The sequence below is a fragment of the Phaseolus vulgaris genome, chromosome 11 (genome assembly GCF_051622355.1).
Source record: "Phaseolus vulgaris cultivar YP4 chromosome 11, ASM5162235v1, whole genome shotgun sequence".
Taxonomy (NCBI): domain Eukaryota; kingdom Viridiplantae; phylum Streptophyta; class Magnoliopsida; order Fabales; family Fabaceae; genus Phaseolus; species Phaseolus vulgaris.
Window position 1 is genome coordinate 31022157 of NC_143508.1, and position 12432 is coordinate 31034588.

General features: G+C 42.3%; 2 protein-coding genes across 2 annotated transcripts; both read left to right on the forward strand.

Moving 5' to 3' along the window:
* The first annotated feature begins 509 nt into the window (after positions 1 to 509).
* On the forward strand, positions 510 to 1460 carry LOC150023168 (uncharacterized). Its single transcript, XM_090297748.1, has one exon. The coding sequence runs from the start codon at positions 510 to 512 to the stop codon at positions 1458 to 1460; it is 951 nt and encodes a 316-aa protein (XP_090153874.1).
* A 3971-nt stretch (positions 1461 to 5431) lies between these two features.
* On the forward strand, positions 5432 to 6013 carry LOC150023169 (uncharacterized). The gene has a single exon (XM_090297749.1). The coding sequence runs from the start codon at positions 5432 to 5434 to the stop codon at positions 6011 to 6013; it is 582 nt and encodes a 193-aa protein (XP_090153875.1).
* Positions 6014 to 12432: the final 6419 nt, after the last annotated feature.

The window sequence follows — 12432 nt, forward strand, 5'->3', positions numbered from 1 at the left end:
GGAGGTCGTGGTCCCAACGAAATTCGTGACTCCTAAAATTACGTTCACATGTATAGAAGATCCAGTGGCTCATCTCACGACTTTCCATGCCCAAATGATGATTTCGGGAGGCACGTAAGTTATGCACTATAAGTTACTCATGGGAACGTTTATGGGTATCGAGCTGCGCTGGTTCATTGGCCTCCCAAATGGCCACATAAGGACCATTCGACGATTCTTTGATAAGGAGTTGACCAAGGACTTTCAGTGAGATCAGGCAACAAGCTATTGTCCATATCGCCGTAGAGGAAACTGTGACATCGAAGTGCGGGAACGCGGGTGCTGGGCAATACAAGCCACGCGATGGAATTCGTACCCAACCCATGAGGGTACACGAAACTGCAACAGAGAAGAAGTCGTCGGCGCGGCAGACGCCTTACGAGTCAAAAAAGAACCAGTCTAGGTGAAAGTCAATAGACGACCTACCATATTGACCCAAGTTCAAGGTGTCATATAAGGAGTTGCTCACCATGCCCAACATAGTGAGCAAACTGACGTTTCCCCCAAAAACTGACAAGGTTTTGGGGCTAGGTAAAAATACTTGGTGCAAGTTCCACAAGGCCTTTGGGCACGATGAGGAAAATTGCATAGTCCTTGGATATCAGTTGTCAGGGGTGATGAAGGTAGGCCTCCTGCAAGATTATTTGGTGGGAGGTAAGGAGGAATCAAAGCTAGAGTCACCATCGAAGGAGCAGAGGCACGAGGTGCCTATCCTTGGCGAAATCAACACCATCTCTGGAGGATTTTACGGAGGAGGTTGCACCGCTTCCCAGCGGAAGAAATATGCAAGGGAGGTAATGATAGTGGGGGTCTGGGCGTCTGATCAGCCCGCCGAGCTCGACCTGTGCTTCACTCATACCAACTTGAGGGACGTGGTCCCCCATGATAATGATCCCATGGTGATCTCAATGGTCATTGTAGGGAGAAGGGTACATCGGGTTCTCGTTGACCAAGGGAGCTCAGCAGATGTGATATTTTGGTCAACATTCATAAAACTACAGTTGTCACCAGATCGACTGAGACCGTACAACGACTGTCTGTATGGTTTTGCAGGCAATCAGGTGGAAGTGAGGGGGCATGTGGAGTTGAGGACAACCTTCACCGACGACACCTCCTCCTGTACTATTAATATAAAGTACTTGGTGGTTAACGTCGTGTCAGCATACAACATCCTTCTAAGCAGACCTGCTATAAACAGGTTGGGCGCTGTGGCCTCATCGAGGCACATGAAGATGAAATTACCCTCCCCCGAGGGAGGCGTAATTGTGATCAAGTCTGACCATAAGGCGGCACGCAAGTGCTATGAAAACAGTTTGAAGAACAGACGAGGGGTGTTTGTGGTCACCACTAGACCCCTAGAAGTTGAAGAAGACTCATGTGTGGAGATCGCCACTGATAGCCGATCTCGAGTTTTACATTAATTGATGTACATTGTCCTTTAAAACATTGAAGGGGACACCCTTTTTCCCTTACAAGGGTTTTTTAACGAGGTCACCCAATGGAGAATGATTTATGAAATATGTTTTGTCATTATACTGTTGACATGTAGGATGGCGACTTGGCTGGAAAGATATCCACAAAAGCGCCCTGTGTGTTTCAATAAGAAAAGGTATTTTTTCCCTTTGGGAACACTTAAAGTATGGAATCTTGCAAGTACATTTTGACTCAGGTGCGTTGACCCTTGGCTTAGAGACAATCTGGACATGGGCACCGCTGATCGCAACTCGCCACCACTGTGGCCATAACCCTCGAATAGGGACATTGCAACTCAGGTGCGGTGCCCTTTGGCTCAGAGACAATCTGAACATGGGAACCCCTGATCGCAGCTCGCCACCTTTGTGGCTCGAGCACTTGAACAGGTACATAGCGACTTTCAAGTTGTAGCTCGCCATCATTGTGATTTGAGCCATTGAACAGGTACATAGCAACTTAGGTGCACGGACCTTCCGCTGAGCAAAATTTCGAGCGTGGGTGCCCCTGATTGTAGCTCGCCGTCGTTTTGGGCTTGAACTATGGACCAGGAAAATGACCCTGTCTCAACGGAATACTAAGCTCGGGCATGTGAAAGAAATTTGTAACTGGAATTGTTTCCACCAGGGGCATCAGTTTGTCTTGGTAAAGACTCCACACCCTGGGAATGCGAGTAATGGGTACGGAGTAACCCAGTTCAGCACAAGAAACACTTGGAACATGACCTAAAGGGACAGTCAACACCCCAATAAGCCATCCTAGAGGGATGTGTGGGGTACCCCTAAATTATAGCTCGCCTTGGCTTGGCTTAAGTCTGGAACAGGACAGGTGAGGTGGGAACATCCACTACAACCATCAGGTACAAGTCATCTCGGGGATGACTGTGCACGGTAATTTATTACATTGAATTAGAATGATTATCCTGTTAAAGATAATTGGTTATGTCCATTACTTGAGACGCATAACGAATCACTTTTGTCATGTTAATCAGATTTAATCATGATGTTCGTTTTACTTAGGCGTGAAGTCTTTACATGCATTAGTGGGCTAGGCCATGGTAGTCATGTCTATTAAAGAGCATGCATTATCAATATGCTAGTAGAGCCATGTAAAGGGAAAGCATAATAACATAAATAGATTGAGCATATATGTACAAAGTGTTACACATTGTTTTGAAGGTTACACAATTAAGCTGATTACAAGGAAGCGTAAGCGGCAATGCGTTCTAGCCGTTGATGTGGCCACATGTACGCTTACAATGGAGTATGGTGAGACGTCACCTCAAAGCACTATGTGCGGCGCGCAATTCACAAGACATGCAGGTCGTCGTGGGCGAGCAACTTAATCTCTTCACTGAAACAAGTTCAGCTTGAGACTAGGGGGCTTATGTAATGGACCAGGGCGCGTAGAGCTCAGTTCTCGGAGATTGAACATCGGCGCCTGCAACAAGCAGACCAGCTCGGTCCTTGGGTCGAGAACAAGGGGCTACATGTTTGGGCTCAAGTATGTCCATATTATCTCTCGTTCATGCATTGGTATAATCCTTCGCATATAAGGCGTGGTAGGTCTGAAAGTGTGTTAAATGGGCCTAAGGGTGCATATAGTGCATTTGGGTCTAGTATAAGTAAAACGTACTCTGTCAACTTAAGCCCAAGTGCGCTAGGGTTTAATAGCACATTGGCATACATGATACGTAATGGCATATGCATGGTACAGTAGCACGTAAAAGCATGTAAATAGGCTTTAAAACAGATTTGATCATGGGGAACGATACCCAAGTGGGTATCCAGGTGGTTATTCTGTTAAGATTTGATACACTCCTAGGAGATAAGATTCTGCGCATTTGTGCTATTAAGATTATACAAACTGAAGCAGGATCTTCTCCCATTGAATATGTCCTTACTCGAGATAAGATTCTCGTAACAAAAGTTGCTATCGCAAGAGGTAACCTAGCGACACTCTATAAAAGGGACTCAAGATCCCTGGTTACAGTGGGCTGTTTCTAACGCTTGGCTAACACTTTACTAAGCATTAAATTAGATAATTCCTGTTTATTATAGCCCTGTACTGACTTGACCGTTGGAGTGCTATCGATCGTCAGGGCTCCCTCTGTCTTAACAGGAACAACATCTATACATTAAGGAAAGCACGAGTTCCACCACGAGGCAGACGGAGTCCAAGCTCACCTACAAAAGTCTATCAGCGACCAAGTCAACCGAAAAGAACAAGGGCCTTAGAGATGAAGCCAGCGTTCCTCACCCTCATTAGTACCAATCAATTCATAGCGATGAACCATGAGGATCCCAACACACACTTGGCTACATTTTATGAATTGGTGGGAACTATGGGTTTTTAGTCAGGTGATTTGGAGAGTGTGTATATGCGCTTATTTCCCTTTTCTTTGGCAAGGAAAGCAAATGAGTGACGTAAATCACATCTTAATCAGAGCCTAACTAGATGGAAGGATGTGGAGGAAAATTTTCTACAGAGATTTTTTCTAATTTCTGGTGACATTAAAGCTAAGTCTGGAATTTCTATGTTCAGACAAAGAGCAGGAAGCCCAACCATCACAACGACCTCAGATAAAGACTCTTCGGATTGAGCATCCTTGAGCCTATGGAGCAAGTGTACGAGTAGGATCTGCACGACCGAGCGTTTGACTCGACACCTGGTCCAGACAAACAGCGAAACTGATTAATGACCCAACGCTTGTTAATCTTTTTTTATTAGGCCCAATAACGACAAAGGACCCACAATAATCATATAAATTAGCATAAATCCCAAAGGATCGGGTACACAATCATCTAATCCTAAATACTAAGTGTCAAGTGCTGAAATCTGACTTGAGTATCGGAGTACCTTTTGCAGGTACTATCCGAGTTCAGAGCTAGCGAGGAGGAGGAGTGTGTGAGAGCGAGAGCGTGGGAGTTCAGCTGAGAGGAAGGAGTGAGGTTCAAATCAACCGAACGACCCAAGAGTGGTTCAAATCATTCTCTTGGTTCCAATCCCATTTGAGAACATTATGTATCAAAGCTGACAAATACCAAAACATAAAGGATGAAAACTTGCACCTAACAAAATTAAAAAAAATAAAAACATTATGTATCAAAACTGACAAATACCAAAACATAAAGGATGTAAAGTGTACCGGTACGACCGGACGACTCAGTAAGTCGGCCAGCACTTGGACCAGTTAACCACCTAACCATGGTGATAGGATCACATGAAGTCACGTGACCGACCGATCCTTGGTGACGAGCCAAGGGTTTACTAAGTTAGCAGGGTTAATCCATAGTCAAGAGTTGTTTAATGCAACCATAAACATGGACCAACCTCCTAATCCGACCCACCAATGAAGGCCCATTAAGGTAATAAAAATAGCACACATTTCAAGGAGAAAGGTATGTCATTATCTATAGTACTCTAACACCCGAGTGCTAACACCCCGACTGACTTGAGTGTTGGAGTGCCTTCTACAGGTACCATCCTCGCCTGTGGAGCCAGACGACGACCGAGAGGAGGAAGGCGTAGTAGAGAGCTTAGAGCATTAGTGACCAACTGAAGGTGGAGGCAGGATCAATCGTTCTCTAGAACCCAAACCCGTTGGAGAACAATTGGCGCCCACCATGGGGCCGAGAGAATAGTGAGAGGAAGCATCAGTAGATGGTATCAACCCATAGCATGGCTAGCAAAAGGATGTCAAAGGTAGACCAAACAGCAATGATGTTGGCTCTCCAGAAGGAACTGATAGAGATGAAGAATGAAGAAGAAATCAAGAACCTCCGAAAGGAAAACCAAGAAATTAAGAAGTTGGTAGAAGGAGGACCGTCCCTTGTCCCGATGAACCAGGTTGGCAGATCCTTTGCCACCGCTGCCGGCCTCAGACCGAGAGGGAGCCGAGGAAAAAAACCTCACCCTGGAGATGGATGGTGAGTCCCACCCCAACAAGGCGATGAACATGACCGATACTGTTGTGACCGACCGTCGTCACCCTCTCACTAACTTTGTCATGGAGGCTCCTCTACCAGACAAGTGGAAGGGATTCAATAGAGATCGATATGATGGGAGGATTGATCCCGATGAGCACATGAATGCGTATACCACTCACATGAGTCTATATACGACCGATGACGCGTTCCAATGCCGAGTCTTCCCAACTTCTTTGAAGGGAGGAGCTTTGAGCTGGTTCACAAAGCTCCTTCTGAACTTAGTGGATTGTTTTGAAACGTTGGTGGCCAAGTTCGATGTCCAGTTCGCAACGAGCCGACCCCATCACCTAACGTCCATTGCTCTGGTCAGCATCCGCCAAGAGAAGGGAGAATCCCTGAGAAAGTTGATCAACCGTTTTGGGAAGGTCGCTATGAGTATTCGGAACCTCAGTCCCGAGGTGCCTATGCATCATATGCTGACTGCTCTCCGACCGAGTCCTTTCGCAGACAGCTTGTGCATGCAGCCTGCGACAAGCTTGGACGAACTTAGGCGTCCAGCCGCTAAGTTCATGTAGTTGGAAGAGCTGCGCGAGTTCAGGAACCAGGCTCGGGCAAAAGCAAGCGGCGAGAAGAAGGATGAGAAGGAGCGACAAGGAAGGTCTGGGTTTGGACGAGACGATTCCAAATGAGACAATCGTGGGCCTCGGTTCTCACAATACACACCCCTCAACACCGATAGAGGGAAAATATTGCAGGAAGCCCTTAGCGCAGAGCTGATCCCGCCATCCAGAAGGGCTCTGAGTCCTGATAACACCAACCGTAGCATGAAATGTCGGTATCATAAGAACACCGGTCATTCGACCGAGGAGTGCCAAGCCTTGAAAGACAAAATAGAGGAGTTGATTTAGGCAGGGCACTTGCGCCCTTTGTGCAGGGCGGCCGCACCACCAGGCGTTCCTCTTGCAAGGAGGAAGCACCAAGGAAGAGAGACCACACCCGAGGGAGGATAATCGCCATCGAGAACACCGTGGGAGGAGGGACGATCCTCCCAAAGACAACTGCAGAAGAGGTCGTGAAGTCATAAACACCATCGTCGGTGGATATGCCGCGGGTGGGAGCTCGAATAATGCGCGGAAGAAGCACCTACGTGTTGTCCATCAGGTGAACTCCGTGGCCATCCGGCCAAGGATGCCACCCATAACGTTTACAGACCATGACTTCAAAGGGGTAGACCCCTCCCAAGACGATTATGTGGTGATATCGGTTGACATTGATAACTTCACCATCATGAAGACCTTGGTAGATGAGAGAAGTTCGGTTGACATTCTTTATTGAAAGACCTTCAAAGCAATGAGGATTCCGATAGAGGAAATGATGCCCTATGATGACCACGTGGTCGGTTTCTCGGGAGAGCGAGTCGGCACGAAGGGTTCATCGAGCTGTACACCACCTTCGGCCTCGACAAGGCCAACAAAACCCTAAGGATAAGGTATTTGGTCATTGATGCCAATACCTCGTATAACATCCTCCTCGGGCGGTCATCCCTCAACAAAATTGGGGCGATCGTCTCCACCCCCCACTTCGCAATGAAGTTCCCCTCCTTGTCGGGTAACATTTTGACCATTCACGTGGATCAAAAGATAGCAAGGAAAATGCTATGCAAAAAGCCTGCGAGTGGAGCCCACTTGGCAGAAGGTCACCAACAGTCACTCACCCAGGCGCAAGATGCCTGAACGAGGAAGGTCCCCTCGAAGACATGTGCAACCGGCCGAGCATGCGGTCACCATGGTCGACCTCGACCCATGAGAAGTTGAGCCGAGGCTCGAAGCAAAAGATGAGCTTCGCCACGTCCCTCTCATGGATGAGGAGTGGTACACTGTTGGGTTTAATAGTGTTAAAATTCAAAACGGGGGTGAATTGAGCTTTTAAAAATTTTCAATACAGATTTAGTCTTTTCTCAAAACAGAGTAAAAGAATCGATTTATTTTGGAAAAAACAGATTTACTTTTCTGCTTATTTTGACAAAACAGTATTTCAATTATATGATTTTCAGATATTGAGAGAATTGATCAGCAAACAACGTTTCACATTAATATGCACAGAATAAGACAAAGATTTGAATCAAGATACAATCTTTTGAATATTAAACTTCACACTAGAATGAACCTTGCCAATTGATATACTTGATTTTCACAGAACAATATACTTCAATTATCACAAGATTAGACACACAAATTTCAACAAGATATTCATATTGGTTTTCCAGAAATCAAGAACAGTATGAACAGACCCAAAAAAAAAACAGATTCAATTTTAATTGAACAGGTTTATTTTCTATCAGATTAAGACATGAAACAGTATATGAGTGCAGAGATTAAGGAAGATTGAACACCATAAGATTATACTGGTTCACTCAAATGAGCTACATCCAGTCTCACCTTTCCCAAGGTGAAATCCACTAAAAAACCAGTACAAGACAATTACACAACCTAATGTTCCTGAACCCTACAAGAACAAGGGACACCTAGCTGAAAAACCCTATTTCAGCACACCCAACTCTTCAAGAAACCCTATCAAGAAGAGTGTTACAACTACAATTACAAAGTATAGAAAGATGAAATTGAATACACCTGGAAGGAGAATGCATAATACATAAAAGATCTACATAACAGCTTGCGAAACCAGTGACAACACCTCCTACCAAACTTAGGTCTCTCAAGAACAAGCACGCATTCTCTGAAAACTCTTAATCTCTGTTTCAAACTCGTTTTCTCAACACTTATTTTAGTGAGTTATGACTCTCTTTATAAAGGAAATGATTTATAACAAATTTTCAAAAAACAGTTTAAAAAGTTGTTATAAAAAGAACATATTGAAATTATAATGAATACATTTATTTTCAAAAAGACAAAGAGATATTTTAAACAGTTGCATCTCAGTCGTTTTGATAGCATAAAAGGCTGAGTCAAGATACTTGGTGCACAAAAGAAAGCTATCAAAAACTTTTTTAAAAAAACAAGGTACCAGTTAAAAAATAATCTATTCATTTGAGAAACAACATATTCATTTTTTGTGCAGTAAAACATATTTTGGAGAAAAACATTTAGAAAACTTTGTGTTTGATCTTATCATCTTGATAAGAGTTAAGAGGTGGGTCACGATGCAAAAAGATCACTTTAAACACACTCTAACCTATATGCAAGACTACCCAATTACAAATACAATCTTCAAAGCAAAACACACACTTTGCTACATCAAACACATTAACTTGAAGGAGCCACATTCATCTTCAACAATCTCCCCCTGTTTGATGGAGACAAAACCCAATAGCTTTGTTGCTTTGAAGAGAGATCAACACCTGTACTGCACCCAATACCAAAATACAAAAGTTGAAAGTGAACATATCATAAAACAGATTTAGGGCCAGAGTGTAACTCCCTGTATCACAACAGCTTATCAAGTTTGCATCACCTAGCATTATGAGCTATTTTCTCCCCCTTTGGATTCATCAAATAACATTGAAGCATAGAGAAATATAAAACCAGATAATGGCTAATTATAACAGTCCAGAATTGAAAAATACAAATTGTTCAACTGAATTAACATAAGCATAAGATAAGCATAAAAAATATATCACTTCTACTTGTAGTACAGTTCTGCGAATTGCTCATAGATTCCTTCAATTTGACGGTCAAGATGTTGGAATCTGGCTTGTGTTGCCTCAAAATAGGTCTTTTGATCATCTGAAAGAACATCTAGACGATGCAGAACATGCCTTTCAAACATAGACATTGGTTCACCTCTGTATTCTGGAGCTTGATAGGCAACAAGAGCATTGTAGTTAGTTGCAGCAACATCTTCATTCATTGATGATGGTGCAGGTTGTTGGAGATCCCACATCGACTAGTTAAGCCTAACTCAACCCCATAAAACCAGCTCAATGGGGTGAGGTTTGCACCCACTTATATACTATGAAAGGCTCTAATCTCTAGTCGATGTGGGATCTCCAACACACCCCCCTCACGCCGAGACTGCGTGTTGGGTCTATTAGTGTGTAAGTTCAAGAGGGGAGGGGTGATTTGAGCTTATAAAATTTTCGCAAGAACACACAATTTTTCAATATTCCAGAGGCAAAAAGAAGAGATTGTTTTTACATGAAACAGATTGATTCTTCAGAGTAGTCTTGGCACAATTTGAATTTGTTCAATGTAAAATTGTGATCAACAGAGAATTATGACAGAACCAGATCAGCTTAATATTGTGAGGATGAAGGATACAACTATGCTTAGAAATCAAACAAAATTACTCAACACAAGATTTTAAGAAGAATGATCCTTTCTCAGATTTTAATGAATGGACAGTTTGTTCACAAATCACTTAAACCATTATATACAGCAACCTTGTTAATGATCAGAGAACTTTAACAAATCAGGAAGAACAGTTTTCACTTAAACCCAGAATTAACAGATTCAATTTCAAAAGAACAGATTTAGTTCTTGACAGAATTAAGCAAAACCAGAAATGAGTGCAGGGATGAGAAGACAAGGCACACAGTTTTTATACTGGTTCACTCATACAGAGCTACATCCAGTCTCACCTTACCCCAAGGTGGAATTCACTAAAACAGTACCAATTACATACAAACACAACAGTTCTTGAACACTACAAGAACAACACACACAATGCTGAAAAACCCTATTCAGCACACCTTGCACTCCAAGAAACCCTATCAAGGAGTGACTAACACTTACACCTTTACAAAACAGAATAAAGGAAAGATTACATCTGAAAAGAAGATGCAAGAACTCAAAACCAGTAGTTCAATTTGCTGCAGAACTGTACCAGCACCTTCACCAAGATTAAAGGTTTCCTAGAACAAGCACACTTGAAAATCTCTTTGGAAAACCTTTCAAAACTCTCTCAATCCTTCTTCTCACATGGAAAATGTTTGATCTCTGTCAAAAACGTAATTGCTCAACTCACTCTCATGTAAGATAGACTTTTCTTTATATAGAAAACAGTTTCTAACTTCTTTTCAAAAAAACAGTTGAAAAGCAGTTATGAAAACAACAGATTCATTTTTGAACTTAACAGATTTATTTTGTGAAAACCGCCGACTCAGCTAACTGAAATAACTGTCTGAGTTGTACCTTTGGTACCCTAACTAACTTGTGAAAAACCTTTCAATTGATCAAAGGGCAAACCGATTCTTTCATAGTGAAACAGATTAAATGAAGGCAAGTAGGCCAGCTCAGCTTTAACTGAAATAACGAATTAAGCTTTGCCTGTGGTCTCTAACAGAACTTTTAGAAAAGCCTTTTAACAGAGAAGAAATAAACAAATTTTTTCTCCATAAAACAGATTTATTTGTGTACTGATTTAAACCTTTTAAAAACATTTTAAAAAGCTTTTCAAAACCCATTTAACCACATCATGTGCTTGATCTAGACTTGGTTAGGCATCTAGGATAGGTTATACAGCAAAAGGCAATCATACACAATTACAAGCCTAATTACAAATGAATCTAAAAACCTATTACAATCTTCAAAGCACTCAAGCCATTTTCTTCATCAAACACACATCAAGCCTTGGTAGGGAAGAAGCTTCCTCCAGCTTCAACAATCTCCCCCTGTTTGATGGAGACAAATTCCCTTTGCTTTGCACAACTTTGAAGAAAAATCATGACCAAACCTGTACAGAACTATATACCAGAAAAAAATACACAGGTGTCAAGGCAGAACAAACAGATTTAGAATTGATGTACCTGCAGATTTAACATCTGAATCATATCAGCAACCTCTGTGAATATCAACTGCAGAACCTGTATTAGACTATTCTTCTCCCCCTTTGAATTCATGAAACAAAATGGGAGCACAAGATACCAAAGAAAACATAGCCATACATAACAGTTCAAATAAAACTAACATAGAGGTTCATTACAAATCAACTAAAAACCAGTACAAAATAAAAAACAACACAGATTAATCCCAAAATGTTCAACAACATATAAAAGATAAAGACTTAGAAATGGGATCACTTGTTGTTGTAATAGAGCTCAGCTAGCTGCACTTGAACTCCTTCAAGTTGGTCATCCAAGTGTTGAAACCTGGCGTAAGTTATCTCATAGTGTGCCTTCTGCTCATCTGTGAGTATGTCCAGCCTGCTTAGCACCTGTCTTTCAAACATAGACAGAGGTTCACCTCTGTACTCAGGTGCCTCATATGCAACTATTGCATTCTGACTCGTAGCAGCAACATCTTCATGTTCAGCAGAATGTACTAGTGATTCATCCATGTGTTGCACACCATCAGCATTTGCTTCTTCTTCATTTCCTTAAGGAGCAGCTTCTTGCTCAGCCCTCTGTCCAGCATTTCATCTGAAAACCCAGCCATCTTCATCCTTATAGAATCCCATTTTCATGAGTGTGGAGTTATCTATTTCACTTGCAGCTTTAATAGAGTCATTCCTTTCATTGGTAGTGTCCACTTTAAAATGATCAATTAGTTTTGACACAAATATTGCATAGGGAAGACGATAATCAGGTAGTCTTGCAGATTTCAGCATATGTTCAACCATAGTACTTACCCAATTTACCTTAAGCTGGTTCATGATGCAGTACAACAGTATCAAATCTTCCTCATGAAGTACAACATGATTATTTCCTCTAGGGGTAAGCTGCCAAGCAATTATATGAGCTAAGAGTCTAGGAATTAGAGTTAGGCTACCTGCGTGATACCTAGCTACTGGTTCAGTAGGATTCCTCACACAGCTTCTATAAAATTGCAATTTGTTGAACCCTTGAATTCCAGCAGTGTTCCCTTTGCTCACTTTCAGTCCTGGATATTTGATTTCACCCACACTGCTCCAGATTTCCCTAGTGATGTTCAGCTTCACTCCTTTCACATGGAAAACCATATTTTTACCATCTTGTTCAAGGTTGCAGTAAAACACCTTCACAAGATCTGGATAAACATTTCCATTCATCTCCAGAAAT

Bases quoted from the DNA above. Each gene is read 5' to 3' on its own strand.
- LOC150023168 (XM_090297748.1), top strand. From the start codon at position 510: ATGCCCAACATAGTGAGCAAACTGACGTTTCCCCCAAAAACTGACAAG.
- LOC150023169 (XM_090297749.1), top strand. From the start codon at position 5,432: ATGGATGGTGAGTCCCACCCCAACAAGGCGATGAACATGACCGATACT.